Raw genomic sequence first — 24664 nt, 5'->3', positions numbered from 1 at the left:
AGAAGTGCTATCATCAGAATTAATCTGAACAACTTTTTCAGATAAAGAAATAAACATGCATATGCTCAGCAGGTCTGCTATTTCAGAGCATTGCTTTTAACGGGAGGAATCATCTTATATACCCAGCAGCATGTCTGCATCCGCAACAAAAAGTTATTTCTAAAACTGTCCAAATCAGAATATCCTTAAGAATTGTTGCTGTTGACTAAATTAAGTAAAAACGTTTTAAAATAACATTACTAACCCAAGAAGTACCTACTCTGTAGGTCTGAAGAAATATACAGTACATTTGTACTGTGCAGCTAAAGACACTCATACCTCCATCTCAAGCCATCTTAACACTCCTAATCTCTATCACTTTATTCAATAGCTGTTTTGCCTAATAATAACGCACTGCTTCCCTAAACAGGACCTGTAAAGTCCTGTGTGAGGCACTGCAATGGAGGAACAGACATCACTGTCTGCTCTGGCCCTTCAGCACTTTCTACCCCTCCACACTTACCCTCCTTGCCCACCACCCCTCCCCTCACCCTGAGAACAGGAGCCTGGCAGACCGGCTCTCTTACCAGATTGCTGTTCTGGCAGTGGAAGTGACTATGGCTTTTTCTACGACTTGAAAGAGGGAACATAAAATATCTGGCCCTAGGTTCCTGCACAGAATGGAAAAAGTAAAAAAAAAAACATGAGAAAATACAGCAAAATGTGTTAATTAAATATTCAACTATAAATAGACAAAAATACTGACAGGTTAACATCTAATAATATACATAAATTATGGGACAAACCAGATATTAATTATCTTTTACTGTTTCACAACATTAGACAACTATGAAAAGGGACTTCTAATTTGGCTTACTGTTAAATATTTTGTGTTTTAACAGAAAGCTGTCACTAAATAGGAGTATTCTAATATGAATAGCTCTTGCTGTTTTACAATGTTAGCCTACAATCAGCCTAGATAACTTTGAACTTTGATTATGTATACACAGAATCTGTTTAGATGATTCTGTGTTCTGCAACTGTAAATCACCCAGAGCTAATTAATATTCACATTCCCATACATTTATATATACATACTGTAGATATTTAAGAGATAGGTTGTGAAAACTTGGGCAAAGAAGCTTACCTTGGGGGAGCTGTAGGACAGTCTGGGTGTATGGACCTCTGTCCACAGCTCTGGTGACCCTGAGAGAAGCAAAAGAGTAACAGCTCTTAACACTGCACACAAACGGCACAGAAAAACATTACAAGACCCTAAGGCACTGCAGGAGCAAAGGTGACGCATTCTGCTCCCTTCCTTGACAGGAGAGACACAACCTCCAGTTTCGCTCACTGTCTGACACACAGCACAGAGCCAGTCACCTGGGAAGGTGACCACTGTATCATCCTGCTCGGCCAGCAACCTGACAGGGTGCCTGACAAAGTGGTGCCTAAGAACAGCCATCCTGCGTGCAGGGTCTTCTGTCATCTGGAGAGATCAAACAGGGCAACATTTCAACACAGGGAAGTGAACAATATCGCCACAGAGACTGAAACCAACTAAGCAGCAAAATACTAGTGGAGAGGGATTATCCAAATATTAAATGCATACATTAAACAATTTAAGATTCTGTGTGCAGGTCTGTTTGTGTTTAGAAACTGCGTAGTGCAGTCAAAACAATCACTTCCTTAAAGAAATAAATGTTCTACATGCTTGGAATTAGTTATGAATTAGCTTTTTCATGGAGATAATGTATGAATGAGCTCTTTCACGAGCTCAACAAATGTCAGGTTGGTGCTGAATCTAATTAACTGTCTTGTTGTCGTACATGAAGATCTTCCCCCAGAGGTGCAGTACCCACCTGTCGGGTGTCAGGGTCAATGAGGTCAAAGAATGCCCTGACGGTGGCCAAAACCAGCTCCTTACACCTGGAAGAACACAGACACATAACACCCAGTCCAACAAACGCACTGATGCCCAGTCACAGTTCCAGGGCCGCTAAAAAGTTCTGAGTTCTAATGAAATTCTACTGAAAACCGATCCACTTACATTTCAGCAAGTTATCTACAGTATGCATGCATGATGAATAATTGCTCAGGTCAGTTAGGCTCCCAGAAGATGTGAGTGTTTCACTTGTAAAGCTTTTTTTTCAAAAAATGAAAGAATACAACATGAAGTTTACAAACAAGATGAGGCTGTTCTGGTATTTTAAAAGACATACAAAATAAGATTTAAATGCTCCTTTGTATGGGTGGCACAGTGGCACATTGGACAGCACTGCTGCCTCGCTGTGCTGGGGCACTGGGCTCAGTTCTGGGCCTGGGGTGTTATCTGTGTGGTGTTTGTGTGTTTTCACCAAGTGCTTCATTTTCCTCCCCGTCCAGAGACATGCTGGTAGATTAACTGGCTTCTGGGAAAACTGTCCCTGCCTTGACTGTGTATCCCATGCAATGGACTGGCATCCCTTCCATGCTGTATCCTGTCTATGCCTGTTACTTGCCAGGACAGGCTTCAGCTCCCCCCTGACCCTGTACTGGATAAAGCAATGAGAAAATGGATGGATGTTCCTTTGTAGACAATTAGTGCACGGTGACGTGCATGACGCCCTAGTCTATTTAGGACCTGAAATATGTGAGTGTTTTAAAAATGAAGTAAAGAAGTATCATAGATTAGGAAATAGATGGTTAAGTACTAGTTGGATTAAAAATCATAAAATGATCCCTAGGTCTGGAGTCAGGAAACACTTTTCATCTTAGTATGAAATAATCTTGAATGTGATATGCTTTTTCCAGGTCCGACACAACTCCTACTTTTAACTGACCAATAATATTAGACGAATTCTGGCCCTAATCGACCACCATTATCAAGACAATTGATCCCCACAGTCACTGAACCACAGGCAAATATAAGGGCTATTCTGGAAAGTACTGCAGGAAACATCACCCTCTTGAGGATATTTTTTGCTGCTCCAGCACTGCCTAGGGCTAATACTAGCATTCACCTGAAAATCAAAGTAAATTTGGTTCCTTAGGTAGACAGTTCACTTTACAACTGTAAAGTGAAAACTACATTCCCATCTGAATTTTAAACAGAGTTGGGCATTATTCCTATGCTTCACTGTCATGGCAACCTTTATTGAAGATGAGAGAGCTACTTATTACTGCTAAAAAGCACAGCAAACCAGAGCCAAACAATTGCATTGAGCACAGAGTGACAATTTAGAGATATCAATAAACCTAGTCATTTGGTACTGTCAGAAGAATTAACTGTTTCAGTTCCAAAAATACAAGTTCAACCATGGAGATCCTAACAAATACACGAAAGCTTTATTATAATAATTATAATATATTATATATAAATCTATTATGTTAAGACACCCTTTATATATATAAAAAAATAACCTGAACAACTTCCACACAGAAAATACTTTTATAACTGAAGGCGAAAATTTGTGCAGAGTCTGGATTTCCAAAAATGAAAACATTGACTGCTCTGGCACAAAGCAGGATTTGAAAAAGAGACTGCTGATTAATGACAGTGCAGAAGACTCAACAGCATACACCAAGAAGAATCTCTGTGCTTGTAATTTTCATGCTTTCAGACATATGCTCTATACTACGCATATATTTTGTACCTTTGATTTTGTTTACAGTATGTAGCAATGTAAATTGTCATGCAAACTACTGAAAAATATCTTCAGTAAAATAAAACCTAAAACTACACCTGTGGGTCTCTGTGCAGTGTCAATCTACAACATATGCATACCTACCACACGATAGACAAATGGTCAGTTGATACCCAGGTCCTGGGCACAGCAGTGCTCTGTCCAAAACAGAGAGAAACAGTCACAACAAAGACATACTGTTTATAGATATTTTCAAGTAAGTCCAGAACCAGAATCAGTCCAGGATAGACTGATTAATCTGGTATATAACAGCTAAAAAAAAGTATGATTAAAGCTTTTTAAAATGTTAAAAGGATTAATTAACAGTTGCCTCGGTTAATATTTCCAAAAAGGTTGAGCAAGGAGACAAACGGAACTGCCTAAAAGTAGATGCTGATACAACACTAAAATAAGAAGCCTGTTTAGACTATTACATTTTTGTAGATTATTAACTGCCCAAGCCTACCCTGTGGTGGCCGTTATACTGGCAACTTTCAAAAGTCATTTAGAAAAATCACTTTGCGAAGAATAAAGAGCTCTAAAAGGCTTAGTGGCATGAGCTGGTCATAAAATGTTTAAATAAAATAAGACACAAAGGTGGAAATGCCCCAGGTTGGGTCTCTCAAGCTGCACAGTCTTTGGGGGGCTTATCGCACTGCCTGTATCTGGCATTCACAAATTTACTGTACATAGTGTACAATGTATTATGAATACACTAAGATCTGTATTTGTCCAACCACGTGCTCTGCCACAAGAAACAACAGGTGAACTAACAATTCAACTGAAGTTTTATACATGTGCAATGGAATCTTTTCAGGGGGATTGCAGAGCAAAAGAGTACAATTTTAAAACTGAATGATGCCGTGGTAATACCTCATTTAGAATATGGTGTACATTTTTCATCACCATGTTATAGGAGAAAATATTGCTGCTCTGGAACTAGAGGACATACAGTATGTGGAAAATAACTGAAAGTATATTCAAAACAAAACAGAAGTCATTTCTTTACCCGAAGGACTATGCAAATCTCGCTACTGCAGCCAATACCCTGACTTCTCTCAAAAAACAGATGGATGAAATCCTATGACCAGTTAGCTACTATTTGCCAAATGGGTGAAAGATCTGGTTTCGTTTGTAATTGTTCTTAAGCAGAGACCAGAAAGCATCCAGGTCATGTTGCTTGTGATTAAAGAGTGTGGCTTTGAGCACATGGCTGCTGTTTTGGGCTTGTATTTTGTAAGGCAGCAGAATGAGATCAGGAACAGTGTCTTACCACCAGTGAGAGCTTGTTATGATCGTCAGGAGGGCAAGGCAGAGCAGTCAGGCCAGAGCGCACCTGATAGTCCCGGTAGCCACCCCCCACGGACAGCACAGTCACGTTGCGCAAATCCCCTGTCCCCGAAGACCAGCGACGCCGGACAGCGGAATAGAACTCTGGATCCCAAGGAAGAGAGAGGAAGAGGCTGAAAGGGGGACGGAGAGAGACGGGCACAAGGTCACACAGCAGGGTGAGCTGGTGTCTCACCCAGGAGGTGGCGGTCCAGGGGCAGGACTGGGCCCTGGTGCGGACTGGCTTGAGTGAGGATGAGGCTGACAAGGTGAGGACTGAATTTGGGAAGCGTGAAGAGGGCACGTGCCACGATGCCCCCCATAGAGTGCCCTACCACAGCCACGCTGCGTGGGGGGGTTTCCTGGTCCTGGAGGAGAGGGTGGAAACAATTCACAGGTGAGTTTTACATTATATCAGTCATTTACGGAAAACAACCAATGAGACGCATGTAATTATACAGCATCTCTAACCTCATGTATTGTATCTCATATATTTATAGTGCAGATAAATATATGCTGCTGTACTACCACATACAGGAATTACTCATGACATATTTGTTGTGTGTATCTCCATACTGGTATAGATACTCCTTGTAGTCAGTCCACTTATTTTCTCGCACACACTTTGTACAGCCGAAGAATGGCCTTGATGCTCTCGTGGACAAAGCGCGTCTGCCTCTGCAGGCTGCCGCCGTACAGAGCCACCAGCTCCTCGCTGAAGTCGATGGTGAACACATTCAGGTGGAACCCGTTGTCGATGTCCTCTGCTTTCCGGAGGGCGATAGAACCGAGGGACCGGGCTGGAGAGGGACAGGGGAGAGGGCCAGAGATATTAACCGTAATGACATGACTTAAAAGCACTGCTGTTGCTGGAAGAGGACAATTCATTTCTAGAGACAGACTGATGTGTACTTCTGCAGCATGAACACACACAGCGCCTCTGCTGGGGTCTAGGGACTCAACAGCACTTAGATCTTACTTAGATTTATCTCAGGTCACTACCAATCTTCTGTTGTCTTTATTAAGCATTTTGATATAATGGCTGGATTTGTTTGTTAATGTTGAATAAAAAAAATGACAAAGGATTTTAACGTAGAGGAATATTTAGAAGACACAGCATGGTGTGCACACTGACACTTGAGTCAATCACTAAGAAAATCAAACGAGGCTCAGTCACTGATTGCCCAGTAGTCAGTAAAGAAAAGTGAAATAGAAATGCTGCAAGGAGCCTCAATATTTTATTGAAAATGTCTGCATTAAATTGCTCATACCAACTGATGTTTACATAATCGTATTGACCACTTGAAAAAACATCAGTCTCAACCCAAATTAGCTTACACTTAATTTAGAAATAAGAAATGACCTTCCTGAAAAATAAAACATTTTATTAAGTCTTTCATCAAAATCTACAGCATGATTTGAACCTACAGTAGGATATGAACACAAAATGAATAATGTTAAAAACATCTTGTTCTAATGATGGCATTCATCATAGAATGAATGGGGCTTGGATACTGGCATCTGATGTGTATTTGCAGAACAAAAATGGAATTTTCACTCAAGTAGAAAATAGAGCTTTTTGCTGGTCAAATGCATGTTTATGACTTGTTTTTTGGTACCTATATTTCCAAACAGCCTTCTGTCATTTGAAATCCCTAGGAACTACAGATAAATTCGCACAGCAACAGGGGATGGTCCTCACCTTGCTTGTAGCTGCCTGCATTTCCGGGAAGGAAAAGCACAGGCACGCCGCTGAGCTTCAGGCTGTGGCTGTGCTGGGCATACAGCCCCTCCCCATACAGGTAGAGCCCATAGCCTGGATACCTCTGTGACACACGGTGTGGCAGCTGAATCCGCTACAGTGACAGCACACATACACAGGCGATTGAAAACAGTTGGCACCATTAGCTCAAACAGTGGACAAACAGCAAGACACGTCTAGTCTAGTCTAACAGCAGTTAGCACTTTGGCCAGAGCAGCCGAGATCATGAGACACAGACAATTTGGGGAGCAGAGCACCCCAAAGATCCTGCAGCCCTGGAACCCAAACATATATTTTCATTGGTATTCACTTATCTGGCTATCCTCCCCACCACCCTAGATCCATTATTGCATTTTGCATAAATCACAGAGACAAAGAGGGAGAGACTGATGGAGAGGAGTGAAGGGGAGCTGTGCCGACGAACCGTCTATAGATCTCATCACGGAGGGGAGTTAACGCACACTGTACCCTCCTCACAGAGCTTGACAGAGCTGTCTTAAAAATCTCTCTCTCTCTCCCTCAGGCACCAGCACGTATCCTTCAGTCTCTGGCACCTCTCTTTCTCAATCATCTGCATGGCTAGGGAAAAAAAATGGCCTTTTCATGTATAAGATTACTAGCTTTAAATTCAACTACAAATTACCTGTCAATAAAAAGAAAGTTAAAAACACAGGTTCTGTGTAGTCTAGTAGCTGTTTTGCAACTAGTTAAAATCTTAAATATTTATTCCTGTTTCACTGTTTGCTCTTGGAAGAAGGCTTTCAATTGCAGTCTACTCATCTATCAATTACTAACAGTACTGTCAAAAACAAAGGGTCTTGCTGGAGAGGCAGCAGTAACTTCAGTTGCTCCACTGAGCCACATAGACAAACCAGCCATCCTTTTTCTTTCTGCCTCCCTGTCTCTGTCCCTTTCCCTTGCTTTGTCTGTTAGACATGGGATTCAACATTGGGAAGATGCTGTATGGGCTAAATTATACACAATATTATTTAATAAATTATTGATTGATTATAAAAATGGAGTACAGAAGTAACCCAGCTTGAACACACTCCTCGCTCTACATCTCTGAGAGACAGGACAGCTATTGAAACCCGAGCTTAACTAAAGTGAACTAGAATATTCAACAGACACAAACGTTTTTTCTGTGATATCACTGCATTATTACTAAAAAACACTGTTTATCTTTGTTACACCAGCCTATTACAAAATCCACATTTTAATTTTTAAATCTGCTTTTTTTGGTGTGCACGTGGTTGCTCTTACATGACTTCTTAATTTTAATTGAAACTGTGCAATGTCCCCACACTCATACAGATATTCTCTGGTTCTCATTTCCAGCAGACGACAACAATCAAATAAACGCATGCATGTTACAATTCATGAAACAAAACAGAATGGTGACAAACAGATTTAGCACATTTTCTGAATGTTATCATTCTCCAGGACAAGGTGGGAAAGGGCCATGTTGAGACAGGACAGGATTCTTGGTTTCTCGGTCTCTCAAGATGGTGCCAGAGGTCACACAGTACTCCACTGACCCAACAAAACCCCAGTGCAGTCCATTTTACAGCTGTCCACAACCAGGGTCTGTAGAGTCTGTTCACGTGGGTTAATTGAGCTAGAAAATGAGCCAATGAGCTCCTGAAAGCCGAACTAGAATGAAACTTAGAAACTCTGTCCAAGATATCTTTTAGGCTAACACAGTAGCAGTGCCCTATCCAGAAGGCTCACGTCCTGTACCTACTGATTTTCATTCCAGTTGAGTTTCATTATTTAATTGAAACCTGAACTGAACAAACAAGAAGCTCAATTAGGTAGCATGCATAGGTCAGCATGCATAGGCTGCAAAGGAACAAGTAAAGGTTTATTCCATGTTGAAAAGAGACGCAGCGTTTGGGCTTTACACCTAAAGAATGCTCCGCAGCTGAAATATTGTGTCTCTTTTCTTTTCAGCACGGAATAAACCTTTACCTGTTCCTGAACCAACAAGTTGCTTCAATGGAACATTTACAAGTTTCTTTCTATTCATTTAAAAGTTTAGGATTTGCTTCCTTACGAAAAGCAACCTCCAACATGTTTGAGAGCTGAAAAACCAACAGTTCAAATTAATCCAATAATGAAGTCAAAGCTAGGGTTCAGTTGTGTAATGGAGCCTATACATATACACCTATAACCATAAACTAACATTTAAATGATTCATGTTACACTTGAGTAAGGACCATATGACGTTTTGCTGAAGTCTACAGACATATGGACAGAAAGAATGATAAGATGCCTGAATAAGATGCCTGGAGGGGGTATAAATCAAAGAAACCCATTCTATCATCACTCCAGCCCCTTCCTGTGGACAGTTCAGAGGAGAGACAGGCGGAGGATAATCTCAGTCTCAAAGCATTAATTGTCTAATCACCTTCCAAGAAGAATCTAGATCTGTGAACCCAGATACAGTACATGTGAACTTCCCACACTAGGTGAATGCCGAAGGGGATCAGAGAATAAATGAAGGCTTCTATATTATAACACTCCAGATGAATCAATAATTTCAAGTTACATCACCTTTTCAGGAAAGAAAACTACTATTGCATTGTATTCTCTGCCCACATTTAGTTATGGGCAAAAACAGTTTCAACTTCAAATAAACCTGTTACTTTTTTCATGCTTCTGCCATGCTTAAAATAACTTTTTGTCTTTCATACTTTGGCTAGAAAAGCCTGGCTAGAAGTGCACTTTTTCAAACTCTAAAGAGGCATAAAAAAGGACAGACATCTCAGAAACTCAGAAAATCCCCCCATGACTCAAAATAAGTATCTCCTGGAATCATGGATCATGCTGGCCCATTTCATCTCAATCTCAAGGGAGAAACAGAAGGGCAGTCTTGGGAAACATTAGTGCCACACACCCAACACCTCTCACCAGCTCTGTGCAATTTATTTTTGGTTAAAAGTACTTGTAAAATGAAGATGCACTTCCAAGCTTTCGATTTTCTTACAAAAGAGGTTTGAGTCAAAATAATATTTTTAAAAGGTATTATTTATCCAAAAATAATCTAATTCTGTTATGAAAGAAGGAGATAACTACAGTGCCTTCCCTTATCTTTTTTTTCACTGAAGGGAGAAATAAATTCAAGAAAAACATGTTCTGACCTATTCAGAATTTACAGTACATCTTCCTCATTCTTTTCTAAATTCTCTTGCTAAACCTGCTGCAGTTGAGTAAGAATTCTGTTAAAATAGGATGCTTTTACCTTGCATTAAATCTTCTCCTGCTGCATGAATGTAATACAATACATGATGAGATGGACAAGTATCGGGGGAAAGATAAGATTTAAAAGTTTGATATATTTTACTGTCTGCAAACTACAGTCATTTACATTACAGAAGAACACATACAACTCCAGTGAGACCGTATTTAAAATAGATTTGCAGAGGCGGGCGTTTGCAGTTAAAATTCTAGTTTTATTGCTTCCTCAAAACGCTACGTGCAACAACGTGAGGCTCATTCAAAATTTGAATCTCGATTTCCAGGTGCTACATGGTGGGAGAATTGTTATACAGTACGTACACGGTACAGTACATAGCAACCACAAGCAGGGTGTGGTCGATCAGTACGATAAAAAGAGGGAAACTGACACGGAACAAGCTTCTCACACATGATGGAATCGCCTGTTGTCATTCAGCAGGAGCATGTCACTAGTATGAGCAGATACAGTAGCAACACTGTGAGCACAGTCCGTGGATTAAGCGTGCTCTCTGTACCCGACTCCCGGTCAGAGTGAAAAGCAGCCGCCCCAGCCCGAGGTCACCATGGAAACAATCGCCCCGTGTCTCCCAGGACTCACCAGGTACTCGGGATACTCGAACATGTAGGTCATGCTGCATCTGTTCTCCTCGTATCCCAACAGCAGGTCGCGGAGTCCCACAGCGAGCAGTGCCAGAAGACAGCCATAGAAGGCCACTGCGACGAATCTCATTTCCTTTTCGCTAGTTTTCTTTTTCAATATTATTTTCTCCCCCCTTTCTTCTACTCGGTCTTTATTTTTCTCGCTTCCCTAACGTCAACTGTTGACATCATTTGCCCATTGGAATGCACACTGCAACACCGGCAAACACCCTCCATGACATCAGCGGATTGCCTTTACTGGCCTCCAATACCATACGGGGAAGTCCCGATCAAAAGCCAATAGAAGAAAACTACAAAAAGGCGGGTTTTCCTCAGGTGTGTGATGTCATCTAACTCCGACAGCGTGGAGAAGCTGTCTAGAGACATACGCCATGTTCTTGAGGTCGGCAGCGAAACTTAACACCTGTTGGCATTGCTGTGCAGTTTAATGTCTGACTGGCTTTTCCTAGCACTCTGCGTACGAGCTAATTGTGATTATTTAGCTTGTGTAAATATCATAAAGGGGGAAATAAGCGACACACAAGTCTAATTCTAATTCCACTGTAGATGTCAGTCAAGAGTATAAAATTAACACCTCACACCTAAAGGTTTCACAGCTGAAATGTTGTGTTTTCTCTCTTCTCAGCATGGAATAAACCTTTACTTGTTCCTTTGTATAAAATTAACTACATGCCAGGTAATTCTGTATGTTTTATCATTGAGATATTGTATCTAGAATATAATGTACAATACACATTTTCATTAGAAGTAAGAAAATTAAACCAAATCCTTACTTTGAACAATTGATTGTAATTTTACAATACTGTTCATCATACATGTATGTTTCTTATGTGTTCTTATTGTGTTAAATGTATTGCATTATGTATTTTATCTGCCCACAAAGCAAATTTTCCATCTGGGACTATAAAGGAAATAACTTGGTCAAATTCAGAAAGCACAGCAAACAAGAAACTCAAGTTTATTTTAATAGATGCATTATACAAAAGAAGACATTTATTCAAATCTTTGTTCAAAGAATAGTCTCCAAATTTAACTAGAAAATGTTTTTCTTCAGTGTATATTAAAAATTAAACACCAACCATTAGAGTGTCCTTTACAGCTCTGTCATTTGGAATTGGACATTAAAAAAATCAATACAAAGATTAAATAATTCATGTTTGTGTGTACCTACTGCATATTTATTATTGTCACAGGAGCAACTGGCCCTCCTGTCCATTCACACAGCAGGGGTCTCTGTACAGTTCCAGAGAAAGAGTGGCAAACAAGTCACTGACCACTGGGGACAGCAGAGAACAATCTACTACAGGCCCTCCTCGAAGGGCTTCGGATTATTCTGGGACCAATTTCTAGCATCACTGACTCTCATCTTACAAAGAAGACTTTGTTCTATGAGCACAACTGAAAACTGTGCCCCTAACCCCTACATCCTAACCTTTTACTAAAACTCAAACCCTATGGCTCCAAGCAATTTCTTGACTCCAGCCATAAAACTAGTTCTACTCCTAATTCAAACGCCCCACCTCAATTTAGTATTAATCCAAATCCCACCCATCATGCGAACTCAAATCCACACCCCAAACTATGACCCAGCTGTGTTCCTATTGCTCACCTTTATCCTTAGCCAAACCTTGGTCCCTGACCACTTTCCCCAGTCCCCAGGGACTTGTCAGAGCCCTGATGAGGACTACCTGTAGTTTCTCATTTGGAAATGTCCTGCCAGCTATGGAAAACCAGCTCTGCCTATACCATATTCAGACTCCATCAGATGTGTAAGTCAAAAGAAGTTTATTTCAGACAATCTGCATGTATATTTTACACTTCAGTTGGGAATTTGCACTGTTTCATTCCTCCCCCCCCATCAGCGGTCCTGAAACTGCTGCCTCCAGCTACGAGAAGAAGGAAGGTGCTACGGTAGTGTAGCGCAGTCTGATTGACTAACTCAAGAAAACCCCACCAAACTTCCAAACACTGCATTTACATGATACTTTAGGGATATAAATACTAATTATAATGGACATTTTAAAAAGTACCATAATTTCCATAAAATTGTTGAAACAATTATCCAGTATAGTGAAAAATATAAACAAACTCATGGCGAAGGCACCTGTCCACATAATGTACAATATTTCCCTACTTCCCAACCTAGCCCTCTGCAATTGTTTCAGTTGTGGTTGGGAGCATGAAATTTGCTCTAAAGTAAATGCTGGCCTGTACTGCTCAGATACCAGAGTCCATCGAAAAGCAGTGTTTAACATTATCCATTTATCTTCTGCTAAACCAGAACAATGTAATAACTGTAACTTAACCGGTTGAAATCTGCCTGAAGAGGCCAGTGTCAGTTTCTTAAGTAGGACAGATGACCGTAACCTAGCAGTACAACCCCCAGACCCTTTCCTGTGTTCCCAAACCCTCACAGGTGAGGAATGTGGGGAGTAAAGTTAAAGCTAGTGGAAAGAGGTTGCAGATGCAGCAGCACAGAACACTGTCTCCTCCAGCAGTAAGCAGCCAAGGCCTGATCCATTGTTGAATAGAGGAAGCGACTCTTGGCTCTGGACGGGGGCCACTTGTTGAAAAGTGGCTACCCCATTAGAAACACAGCACTGGGATGTATTGCAGTGTAGGGCCCCATGGCAACTGTTTATGTTAGAGGTGCAGAGATATCCCCAACCTTTTTTGGGGCCCTCTCACTGCATCATTCAGTCCAGTAGTTTGGAGTGCTCTATCCTTGTGATGGTCCAGTCAGGCTGCACTCCCTGAGTGAATTCCCTCTGGAACCTGCCAGACACACACAGTGAATGACAGATAATACAAATAAAAAGCTGATTTTCATTATAACAATGCCCTGCCAATCACATGCTCTGGTTTGAAGAGATGTCATGAAATCTAGTCTTTCAACCACAATCCAGGCATGGTCAAGATTCACCCTTCAATACAAAATCCCACATCTCATATACATGAGCCCCTCCCCTCTACACACACCTTTCCCCCTGCTATACTCACTCATAATTGGCTGTGAGCAATTGCTTTGTCTCTTGCCCGCCTTCTTCCCCAAAGGCCACCTGGAAGACACGGGTTCCCTCCGGAGTCTCCTCTGGCAGCGGAGCATTTGTCAGGTACCAGAATCGCATCAGGATACTGACAAACTTTCGCCCTGGAAGAAAGAGAAAATCAGGGTACTATGGATATAACCAGAAGTCTTGATTGGATTGCTTTTAGATAGAAAGTAGTGGCACGCATAAAGCATTTCCTAACACATTCTTCCAAAACAGGAGCCATAGGATAGCTGATACTGATCAGAGAACAAGTAAGAGACCATTCAGCCCACTGGTTGCACAGGAAACACCCGCAGTATAAAATACCATTGAAACCCAGCAGGAAAACTAGTCAGATTTAACCGGAATGGCTTTGGGAGCTGGAAGGAAATAGGAGCAGCTGTAACAATGCAAGTGAATGTTTGCGTGATCTGCCTAAAACAGATGCCCCAAGCCAGGGCACATTTTGCACAACAATCGGAATGTGCTCCTGAACTGGACTGTCCACTCATGAACTGACTACCATCTCAGACTTGACACGCTATATTTTATTCCTTTGGTTTAGCAGTCTACTACTTCATTTGCATGTAATATATCTGCAAAATAACTGATCTATTTAATGGCACTACTGACAATGACTGCATTAGTTTGGACTCAGAAGGTGCTAGACAGAAATGTGTAATATGCCAATTTGTTTGAAACAAGTGTAGATCTATCTTAATTGGAAATGTGCTGCATAGACAAGATAAGTCAGTACCTATAAATACTGGAAAGTGTCACAGTACACCTTGAAACTAGAAAGAGGTCTGTGAGGGATTGTTGCACTACCAGCCACCTCCACTAGAGGACTCCACTCACCATTGTCATCATAGTAAATGCCAACGTCTCCAGGGGTGAGGTACATGATGTCATCAGGTTCTGCAGCCAGTGCCTGCTTGTGGCTCAGAGGGAGGAGGGAGCACTTGTCTTGCAGCTTTTCCAACAACTGATTGGGAATATAGACACAGCTAACATCAGCAAGTGAATCTGGCTATTTAAATTGTACATTAAAATATTATATTAACAAAGCATTATCTTCAATATTAATAATAACATGAAATTGGCAGGGTGCACAGCATTTAAAGGCAGCAAATTTTAGATCCAATTTATTTCAGGAAAACTGTATGAGAGAACAGATACTTACATCCCTTGCCACCAATCCTTCCAGGGCATCAAACTTACAGTGGGACAGAAGCCTGGAGACATGGGAAAATGCCTAGAAAAACAATGACACAATACCAGACAGACCAACAAACATATCCCACAGCCCAGACTGCTGTATTTCAACAGCAAGGCCCCATCTTCCAGCTCAGAGGTTTTCAGGATTTTCCAACTGAACAACCCCTTCTCCCTATATCTCATTCAATAAGAATCTCTAGTTAAAAAGAAAAACTCAACTGAAAACTACAACTATACTGTACATAAGGCTAGTGGTGGAGCGATGGCTCTGTGGCTAAGGATCTGCGCCTGTGGCTGGAAGGTTGCCAGTTCGTATCCTGTGGCCGGCAGACGAATTCTACTCCATTGGACCCTTGAATAAGGCCCTTAACCCCAGCTGCTCCAGTGGCACTGTATAAAGGGCTGACCCTGCAATCTGACCCCAAGTTTCTCTCCCTGTCTGTGTGTCTCATGGAGAGCAAGCTAGGGTATGCAAAAAGACAAATTCCTAATTCAAGAATTGTTTATGGACAATAAAGTGATCTTAACTATTACCAACAAAACTGCTGGTGAACAAATCAAGCATGGTCACCGTCAGAGAGATGTGCAGTAGCGCTGATGTTACTCGCTGAAATGAAACTGCAGCTTTGTTTCTGGAGACAAACAGGGCAGTTTGTAAGGACCACTGGTTAACAACCTGTCACCGACTTCCAGAATTCACAATTGGGACCAGCTCCTACCTGCTTGGCTCCGTCCGTGAACTCCTGTATGTTGAATTCCTTGTCAAAGTACGCCCGGATCAGAAAGTAGTAAATACGAGTTCGGAACCATATGAACGGGTTCGGGATACCGACCACTAACACCTTCTTATTTGGCCTGTGCGACGGGCCTTCCCGCTCTGAGCTGAACAGCCTACAGCTAACGAGCGTCGCAGGACGATGTGGGAAGATAGGTGGAGGGTGGACTGCTGAAATTGCGGTCAGCTTCACGCAGCCGATACCACGACGGCAGAGAGACACCAGCTGCCCGGGGGCCCAATACGTCCAACTTCGCATCACGGGCAACGCCATCTTATCCCTCCCCCTATGCCCCTAGCAGTCCGACTCCTTATATCCTCCGTCTGGAAACACACTTTCTACAAAATCTTTTTTCACTAAATATAAGCTTATATTCTTAACCCGTCACCTGTGGAAGGCTTTGTTCAAACTAACATTAGACAATGGATTTAGGCTTCACTTTAATTGTGGACTAAAGCTTTTAAAGCGTATTCTCAAGTAAAAGTGTTAGATATAATATTAATCAGATCATACATGATCATAAAGAGCTATGACATAAAATAATCAGTGTGAAACGGTCACAGTCGTGTACGTTAACTTCGCCATCAGGAGACATACTAGAGATTTTTTCAAAGTAATGATGCAGAAAAATCCTTGTTTCGGGCGGACGTCAAACGTGGGAACGAAGTGAAATGTTAATCGTGATGCTGTGAGCACAGATATCTATGGTTTTGGGTATGGGTCGCTCCGGCGAGAGTTATCCACACTTCGCCAGCAGAAATCTTACACAGGGACAGTAGCTAGTCGATGTGATATTTGCTCATGGACTGTCAGTTTCAAGAGAAAGTGCCCGTGCCCATATACACCGGCATTGACAAGGATCGATTTCTGCAGGATATTTACCCTTTGGTAAGAAAAGCACTGTACAAAACTAAGGTGGTGGGTGTCGGTTAACATTGAGGTATCAGCAGTAAACGGCAACAATGACAGCTGTTGCTGGACACACTTTATAATAGTTAAGGGGAACAATCGAAGGTTTTCGCGACCTTCATCCTTGTCGAGCATGCACTTAAAAACAGTGAAACAACTTATTCCCTTACCGGTCTGCACCAGTCACGGAACAGCTCATGTGGCACCAGAGTCTATCTTAAACACGCAGTGAACCAAATAGAGGTTAATTCGACGTTGAAAAGACTATGGAAGGAAAAAACAACAACTTTTCGAATGTTGTCTCTTCTTACAGATGTGAGGATGAAAAATGTTACAGGGATATAAAGCAAAAGAGAAGTAAATAATTACCATGTGGTAGCATTCACTCTAATCTCAAAAGCAACACGGTTCTGATATTAATCTCTGGCTCTGAAGAGTGGATATAGTCAGCCTAATAAAAAAGCGGCCTAAGTAACTAAAATCGGCGGTCTTGCCATAAAGGGAAGAAGCCTCGGATATTATATATTAGATATACTGAACTGTTTAGACTGACTGGTCTTCCTTTAGTACTGTATATATACTTATATACTCAATTTAAAATTATATGTAATTTAAAAAATAGGGATATTAGGAAATGCTGCAACAGCAACAAAGGAAATAGAAAAATAATTAGTCCCAAGCAGCACTGTTTAAACACCTGCAAAACACAATTCTGTCTTTATGGTAGTAGAACTATAGAAGCAAATCATTTCTGGAAAGAAGTTATACTGTGATTTGTTGTTGCCTTGATGCAGGGTCTAGATGCTTTGATATATTGTGAAATTGTAGAACATAAAGCTAAGAAAACCTTCTGAAACCCCAGAAATACTGATAAAGTAAATCCAGGACACAATGCATCAAACTCAACAATGTGGTGAGAATTCTGCATTACAGGGACTTTGTTTACTCAAGGAATTGTATTTGTTATAAACAAAATACCCCAATTTAGTTGAAGCTGACTTCCTGGAATGCTTTAAGAAACAGCCTTTTGTCCCTTTAATGCTATGTGTTGATTTTGCTGTACTGTGATTGTCTTCCAGAGGACTCCTGCAGTATTGAGAGGTATATCTCTGGGGCCCTGCACTGAAAGGTGGACTGTGGATTACCTCAGTGAAAAAGGAGGGACTACTGAAGTTAAGATTCATGTGTCAGCTGTGCCACAGATGGATTTCTTACGCAAGAATTTCCTGTACAGGTATCTGGTTATTGCATACAACTATATTGATCCTCATAATGCCTCACACATATAGATGTGCAGAGGCCAGTCTGTAACATTGCTGTCTATCCCCAGCTGGCAGGCTTCTGCAGACCTCATCATTTGAAATATCAGGGTATTGGGGCTATACTGAACCCTCTATAGGACCCAAGAGCACAGAGGGAACTTCAGCAAATAACCAAGTCCTATATTTCCCAGTACTCTCACAAATAACCCAGTAAAAACCTTATTTACCACTTCTATGCTGCACCTCTGCCCTAACTACTGATCCAATTTAAACTGCACTAGTTCCATTTCATGCATAGGTGGACTGCTTCACTTGTGTTTTAGTCATGTTGTCAATGTCAACTTATAGCATTAAACCAAAAATCCCCTGCTAAATGTACTGTAAATTACAATCAGAATAGCAGTACCAAAATGGACGTTTTAACACCTGCAGACAATCATTTTTCACAGAATATACAGGCACGTTAGAAAACATCAAGAGTATTTCTGAGAGAGCAGTCACAGGTGAACGCCAAGAGACACATGCTATATGAAGTTGTGCCACTTTTAGTACCTGTACGTTAACTTCAAAATCAACTGTTTTAGCCTCCTGCCATGGTCCTCACAGTGCCTCACACAGACAGCAGTGTAGACTCCTAGGCCAGTCTGCTACGCTTGTACTGTTTATAATCAGATTCCACTGAGTTTCTACAGAGCACATCTCAGAGGTCTCTTGAGAAGATTCTGTCCCTGATCTCAGTGTGAGTTATTCAGAGCCTGTGAGGGTGTTCAGCCAATGATTCGTGTGCTCCTGCAGGTCATTACCCTTCTCAGTGTTTGTCAAAAGAGCAGCAGAGGAGAGGCACTCTGAGTACTTCATTTCTGAGGTAGGTCTCCAGCATTCATAGAAATATTAGAACGTTTATTGATGAGAGGTGACCATTCAGCCTCTATGGACTGTTTGGTAGTTAATCTATCTAATCTATCTAAACTCTCACAGTTCTGAAGTCCCAGTGCAACAGGACCATTCATGTGCTGTTATAATTATCCCTATATTTTTACCACTTCATTCTCACTGCAACCCCTTAGCCTTGTTCAGAAGTAGCCCTCCTGTCTATCAGGGTGCACGAGTGGATGTGGATGTGGTGTTGTGTGCATGTGTGTTTACTGACAGTCCTGTTTTTCAGAGCTCTGTAGCCCTGCCAGCAGGGGGGAGCAATAGGAAAGGGCAATGCCCCCTGACTGCTTGTGGTCTTTCATCTCTCTCTAACAAAGGTGAATGCTTAGCAAGTGGACTGAATCATACCTAATTAACCTGGCTAAGCCGCTGTAATTGGGATTAATTGGCGGGGGGTAGGGCTAATTCTGGCACCAAACCCCACTTATTGTAATCACCTACCACTTGTCTCTCCCTCCATTTCTTTCTTTCATCTTACCTTTTTACTTCTGCTCTCCCAAATATTCACAAAGTATTGTGTTCCCTGTCACGTCAGTGAAGTGTTTCTTTATCAAATGGGTCAGGAGACCATGCCTGCTTCTGGTGAGATGGTAACACCAGTAGAAGCATGTGTGTTGAAAAGTAACAGTTTTAAAATAATGAGTCTTATGCAAATAGGACTTAGTTACATTGTAAAGTAACCAGACACCCCTCTGTTATTTTTCAAAATGGCCCTGGCTACCTCTGTCTCTGTCTTTACAGGAGGAGAGCTACTACCTGCGATCACTGGGACAGGACTCTCGCAGGGTGAGTAGTCTGGGTTAGTGTCTGTCCTCCTCTGTGCCTTTAACTGGAATGGCTACAAGGATTGTGTGTTGTAACATCTGTCTCGTTCTCTCATTTCATCCCCTTGCTTTTCATATTTTACTCTTTTTCTCCCATTTGCTCTACACTCATTTTTCCTGTTGTTGGGGGCTCTCAACAGACAGACAGTTCATACTACATTGACAGTTCTCCCTTTGTCTGTTTCTTTTTTCTTTTGCTCTCTCTCCTGCTGTTTTTCTGTCTTTTATTTTCCTCTGTCTTTCTCCTAGGAAGCAGCTGACATCCAGAAGCAGTTCCCTGGCCTGGCAGAGGACTTCTGTATCCCAGAGTTCTTTGAGGCAGAGCGATTCTTTTCAAGTGTATTCAGGATCAGTTCCCGAGGGCTGCAGCTGTGGACACACTATGATGTGAGAGAGGGATGGTGGAACACGCAGAACAGAAAGATGGGGGGAAAGGATAAAGGGCAAGAGAGGGATGGTAGAGGAGTTAAGAGCAGAGGTGCACATCTGATGTTTTGGGCAGTCTGCTCTGGGGGACCCTTCTTCTGTCCCCACACTCACATTATGTCCACTTTCTGTCTCTTTCCCTCCTGCTCTGTAGGTGATGGATAACCTCCTGGCCCAAGTCACTGGGAGGAAGCGTGTTGTTCTCTTCAGCCCCCGAGATGCACAGCACCTCTACCTATCAGGTGAGGGTGGAGGTCCTCATTGTGATGCTGTAACATGCTGTAATAAACACTAAGGTTATTACTGTGCTTTTGTCTGTGTGTCTGTCTCCAAGGTGACAAGTCTGAAGTTCTGGATATTGACAATCCTGATTTAGGCCGGTATCCTGGATTTGTGAAAGCGCAGCGTCACGAGTGCATCCTGGAGCCAGGAGACCTGCTGTTCATCCCAGGTACTGAAGTCTGTTGAGTGCCAGAGGCTCTGGGGAGATAGTTTAGGTCTGGGGTTGTATTAGAAGACCTTAGAAGAAATGCTGTCTTGTTCTAGAATTGGCGGAAAACTGAATTCAACATTGTGGGGAGTTGCCAGTACAGGTGATGGGGGCTAAAAGAGAGATTGGTATAACAGAGCTTTGATGTTTATTGATTCTACTTGTAAAGAATACAAACTGAGATGACGGGATTCAACCACCAGCACAGTGACTCTGTCCTCCACATTCTCATGGGTTTGGTAGGGTGCGTTATCTCTGCAGTGTTTTTGACACAATTGGCAATCATAATCGGGCTACATTCCAATACCATATATTTGAATAACTTTAGCTGTAGTAACCCTTCTGCTACATGTGTTGTGACCTTAAACTGCTAGAAAAAACACAACTTTAAAAGAAACAAATTTGTGTGTGTGAGAGATAATACCTCATCTGAACTGATTCCAGGCTGCTTTTTGGTGGACAACCTGCAGAGGCACTGCAGTAATACTTGCATGGTAAAACTCTGAGATGTTCAGATGGCAGATGAGTGCAGTCAATAGTAACATCTCACACCTTTGCATGGAATATGAACTTCACTGCAAACATATCTTCAGTTTCATATCTATATAATTTTTGACACTTGCTCCCTCTTACAGCTCTGTGGTTCCACAACACCTTGGCTCTGGAATTTGGGGTAGGTGTCAATGTGTTTTGGAGGCACCTCCCGCCGGAGTGTTATGACAAAAACGACCCCTATGGGAACAAAGACCCAGTGGCGGCATCGCGGGCTATGCAAGTGTTAGAGCGTGCTTTACGGACCCTGGAAGAGTTGCCGCCAGAATATCGGGACTTCTATGCCCGGCGGATGGTGCTTCACATACAGAGCCGTGCTTTTAACCCCCAGCCATCAAAGCTGCCCAAGGAACAGGGCTCTGATGCAGATGGAATGGCAGAAGACCATAAGACTACAACTCCTAACAGCCCTCTCTCTCTTCCGGAAAAACAGTGAATGTCAGTTTTGGAGGTTTTTTTTTGTGTCCTGTGCACATATTTTGATTTAGGGGAGGTTTAGGTTTGGCACAATAAAGCCACGAGGAGATATAAAAACACGGTCACCCATGACTGTCTGAATCAAGCTCTGCGTGATGCATGAAATCATGTTACCAGATGCAGCCATGTTTTTATGTGCCCATTTGTGTCTGTTCAGCTGTATAAATGTATTCAAGTGTAAGTCCCTTTGGAAAAAAGCATCAACTGTATAAGAATAATAAGAAGCATACAATCCTGTTGTCAGGCCAAGTCTTTATTTTACACAGTCTGGAAAAAAAACACATAAAATCAGTCTCAAATAGAGCCATAACTGTCAAGGGGGACTACCCCAGATGATTTATAAAAACTGAAGGAATCACAAAAAGAGTACAAATCAGATACTGAACTATAGATACAATAATAATTTGCTTCTTTTTTGCTTTGAAAGTAACACCATGCTATTCTGTAATGGTGGGGGTAGAGGAGAACTCCTCTGGCACCAGAGAGAAGAGTATTGGGCTCTCAGCAGGGGAATACATTGGGACTATTCTGGCACTGGACCTGCTGGTCACTTCAGGGCTGCAACTGGCAGTACTGTCCCACTTCTCAGAACACTAGACAAATCAGTTTGAGGGAGGCAACACCAAAATGAGAAAAAAGAGGCAGAGGCAGGAGAGCTTGCTGGTTTGAGGTAAAGTGACATCCACAATGAGTAAGGTTCAGGTTTTTTAATAAAAAATAAATAACATTTTTTTTTAATTAAACAAAAGTGAAGCATTCCACCTTTTCATGAAATGGAACTAGAGCACTTTAAATTGGATCAGTAGTTTGAGCAAGTGTGCAGCATAGAGGTGGTTAGCACAGGCCAGGTTTGGGATATTAGCAGAAGTGAAGGGAAGCGTTTAGGGTCCTGCAGTATACCCAGGTAAAACCAGGAGTTTGAATAATTCCCATTATTTCAAAGCCTTTACCAGCTGTCAGGGGTGTAGGCATACCCCAGCCTCCACAAGACAGAAGAAGGAAATGGAAGCTAGTCTGCCCACTTCACTTGCTCATGCCTTTAAGAGCATGGGCCCTGTCACTCCTTGCCTCCGCAGAGCCAGATCCCATGCCCCTGCCTCCCTCTGTCTTACCCTTCCCAGCCCAACGTTAAGGCATCTGCTGAGAGAGCTCACTGTAAGCATGGTGCCACCAGCTTTACTCTCTGTTCCTCTGTTTTTGGCGTGGTGTTGGCGGACAATCAGGATTCTGAGATGAGGCACCTGGAGCTTTGCTGCGTGGTCCCTGGATAGGGAGTCATGGGCCAGCTGCCAGAGAAGGCTGGGGTCTTTAATGAGAGTTGTTGTGAGGCTGGTTTTATCATTCTTTGTCACGAATATGCCCTGATAGCTTCTGGGGTTCTTTAGTACCCTGTCATCTAATACTTTGCTTGTTAGAAGACCATGATTTCCGTTGGGCTTTATGAGAATACTCGAGTGATGCCCAGAGGCTCTTAGGGAGAGGGGGTTTTCAGTAAAAAATGGGGTCTGCCTGGTATAGACCCTGCCAGCCAGAGGCACACCCGCATGTCTCTCATGAGGGTTCGCAACATTGGTCTTGTGTGCACTGCTGGGCAGTGTGGGAGGCGTGTAGAAGTCAATGGTACCCGCGCTGCGTCGACCCAGGGTCAGGATGCCAGCGGCGTGGTTGCCGGGGCCCATCAGCAAATCCAGCAGACGGCAGTGACACTGGCGCGTGCGGCAGCACCGGGGGAACGCCTGGCACAGGGGCGGGCAGAGGGAGAGGAGGACGAAGAGCAGCAGCGCGGCAAACATGTCCTGAGAGAAGAGAGCAGTACAAATGAATTTCTCCCACAGAGAGTGCAACACGCAATGGATCAGAGTGCAAGACACAGTACTGACTGTACACTGTTAGACTGAAAACCTCACCCCTCTGCACACACCTCTGGCTTACCAGCCAGGGAAAAAACACTGTTAAGCATGCAACCTGCCAATAGGTCTACTGACACATAACAACCACGTACAGTGTATTTTTGACGAAAAATAGTAGTTGCTCTAGAAAGCTTTCTATAGCCTAATTGAAAATCATTTATGCTGGTGATCAATAGGCAGACAGGTTGGTCAAAAGACTTAATAGCCAGCACTATATTAAAAGTATTGAATGTATAGTATTAAGAGACTATAGAACCATATAGTATACACCCAAGTATGAACAATTAAGGGTACCACTGGACACACTTCAATGTAACTGTTCACGATAACTTCCTATTCCTTCAAAAGCGTATTTTTTGCTTCACAAAGCAGCAGATCATATAGTGTACACTGAGAGTTCACTCACCTGTCTGGTAGTGCTGAGAGTCCAGGTTGTGCGCTGATGAAAATGCATGTTGGAGATCTACAGCCCACAAAAACAGAAAAACGAGAGTGTGATAAGACGGGCAGCCTCTGCCAAGCCGAGTGAGTGACTGAGTTGGCTGACTCTCACTGCATCTCTAGGAAAGGAGAAGGCTTCCCAATCACATGCACCCCCCGATCAGAGGCACTGGAATGTGTGTGCACCCAGCAGAAGGTAATATTTGCTAGAGCTGGGGAGGGGGAGGGGGATTACTGGCAGCTCATCAATAATGGATGAGAGTAACGATTTTGCCCCGCTGTTCGTCAAAAGGCCGGAGCTGCAGGGGTGGTAAGAGGGGGTAACTAAAGGCCTGGATGGCACAGTTAGGGGTGGCAGGCTGTGTGGGGATGTAATGGCATGGTTAAATCCACAAACTGAGCATTTTGACAAACAAGACCAGTTTAGAAAAGAGATGATCCATTTAAGCTTATATTTAAAAGTGTCTCTCTGCCCTCCACCAATTTTCTCATTCCTCATCCCTTTCAGTCACTATAGTATTGTAATGATGTGTAATGAAAGGATTTCATGTTGTCTTTATTGTATTTTTCTGTACTTCTACGCGTGCCATTTCTTTTTATTGGTGAAGGTTAACAAGCAATACTGCCAAATTTGGGATAATTAAGGTCTTCTGATCTAATCCAATCTCTTCCACACCACTTCCTTTTCCGCTCTGTCTTTCAGCTGGTGGGGTGTGAAGACAGCTGGAGCCTGGCTGGACAACGTGGTGATTCTTGTGTCAGCGGGTATGTGCAAA

The 24664-nt window shown here is 42.4% G+C and overlaps 4 protein-coding genes across 5 annotated transcripts in view; 1 reads left to right on the top strand and 3 right to left on the bottom strand.

Annotated features, from left to right (window-relative positions):
• pgap1 (post-GPI attachment to proteins inositol deacylase 1) overlaps positions 1-10899 on the bottom strand; it is a 31353-nt gene extending 20454 nt beyond the window's left edge. The window contains exons 1-10 of one of the 2 annotated variants that reach the window (XM_088605592.1): positions 10574-10899; positions 6676-6829; positions 5598-5773; positions 5170-5341; positions 4918-5078; positions 3750-3802; positions 1842-1908; positions 1363-1468; positions 1127-1185; positions 567-650 (exon numbers count right to left, since the gene is read on the bottom strand). In XM_088605592.1, coding sequence (XP_088461718.1) covers positions 567-650; positions 1127-1185; positions 1363-1468; positions 1842-1908; positions 3750-3802; positions 4918-5078; positions 5170-5341; positions 5598-5773; positions 6676-6829; positions 10574-10705 — 1164 coding nt within the window. In that variant the 5' untranslated portion in view covers positions 10706-10899. Of the gene's footprint in view, positions 1-566; positions 651-1126; positions 1186-1362; positions 1469-1841; positions 1909-3749; positions 3803-4917; positions 5079-5169; positions 5342-5508; positions 5528-5597; positions 5774-6675; positions 6830-10573 lie in introns of those variants that run through there. The other variant, XM_088605593.1, reaches the window with a different exon arrangement.
• A 671-nt stretch (positions 10900-11570) lies between these two features.
• Positions 11571-15976, bottom strand: maip1 (matrix AAA peptidase interacting protein 1). Its single transcript, XM_088605596.1, has 5 exons — positions 15605-15976; positions 14851-14922; positions 14526-14652; positions 13636-13786; positions 11571-13410 (listed from the first exon to the last, which is right to left on the bottom strand). The coding sequence occupies exons 1-5, from the start codon at positions 15932-15934 to the stop codon at positions 13332-13334; spliced, it is 759 nt and encodes a 252-aa protein (XP_088461722.1). The 5' UTR covers positions 15935-15976; the 3' UTR covers positions 11571-13331.
• A 45-nt stretch (positions 15977-16021) lies between these two features.
• On the top strand, positions 16022-21769 carry tyw5 (tRNA-yW synthesizing protein 5). The gene is made up of 8 exons (XM_088605594.1): positions 16022-16549; positions 17650-17804; positions 18628-18697; positions 19510-19554; positions 19842-19979; positions 20173-20260; positions 20353-20469; positions 21144-21769. The coding sequence occupies exons 1-8, from the start codon at positions 16463-16465 to the stop codon at positions 21494-21496; spliced, it is 1053 nt and encodes a 350-aa protein (XP_088461720.1). The 5' UTR covers positions 16022-16462; the 3' UTR covers positions 21497-21769.
• A 5-nt stretch (positions 21770-21774) lies between these two features.
• LOC148649216 (uncharacterized) lies at positions 21775-24456 on the bottom strand. The gene is made up of 2 exons (XM_088605595.1): positions 23854-24456; positions 21775-23333 (listed from the first exon to the last, which is right to left on the bottom strand). The coding sequence occupies exons 1-2, from the start codon at positions 23899-23901 to the stop codon at positions 22569-22571; spliced, it is 813 nt and encodes a 270-aa protein (XP_088461721.1). The 5' UTR covers positions 23902-24456; the 3' UTR covers positions 21775-22568.
• Positions 24457-24664: the final 208 nt, after the last annotated feature.

The sequence above is a fragment of the Lepisosteus platostomus genome, chromosome 14, assembly GCF_059453375.1.
Source record: "Lepisosteus platostomus isolate fLepPlt1 chromosome 14, fLepPlt1.hap1, whole genome shotgun sequence".
NCBI lineage: Eukaryota > Metazoa > Chordata > Actinopteri > Semionotiformes > Lepisosteidae > Lepisosteus > Lepisosteus platostomus.
The sequence above is the reverse complement of the archived record's forward strand: the minus strand, read 5'-3'. Positions and strand labels throughout refer to the sequence as shown.

Excerpts from the sequence above, each read along its gene's own strand:
- maip1 (XM_088605596.1), bottom strand. The coding sequence starts at position 15,934 with ATGGCGTTGCCCGTGATGCGAAGTTGGACGTATTGGGCCCCCGGGCAG. Across the intron at positions 14,653-14,850 it reads AAGGATTGGTGGCAAGGGAT|TTGTTGGAAAAGCTGCAAGA; the intron begins GTAAGTATCTGT and ends ATTCCCAATCAG. Across the intron at positions 13,787-14,525 it reads CATTTACTATGATGACAATG|GGCGAAAGTTTGTCAGTATC; the intron begins GTGAGTGGAGTC and ends TCTTTCTTCCAG.
- tyw5 (XM_088605594.1), top strand. The coding sequence starts at position 16,463 with ATGGACTGTCAGTTTCAAGAGAAAGTGCCCGTGCCCATATACACCGGC. Across the intron at positions 16,550-17,649 it reads TGCAGGATATTTACCCTTTG|AGGACTCCTGCAGTATTGAG; the intron begins GTAAGAAAAGCA and ends ATTGTCTTCCAG. Across the intron at positions 19,555-19,841 it reads TGGGACAGGACTCTCGCAGG|GAAGCAGCTGACATCCAGAA; the intron begins GTGAGTAGTCTG and ends TCTTTCTCCTAG.
- LOC148649216 (XM_088605595.1), bottom strand. The coding sequence starts at position 23,901 with ATGCATTTTCATCAGCGCACAACCTGGACTCTCAGCACTACCAGACAG. Across the intron at positions 23,334-23,853 it reads CTCTCAGCACTACCAGACAG|GACATGTTTGCCGCGCTGCT; the intron begins GTGAGTGAACTC and ends CTCTTCTCTCAG.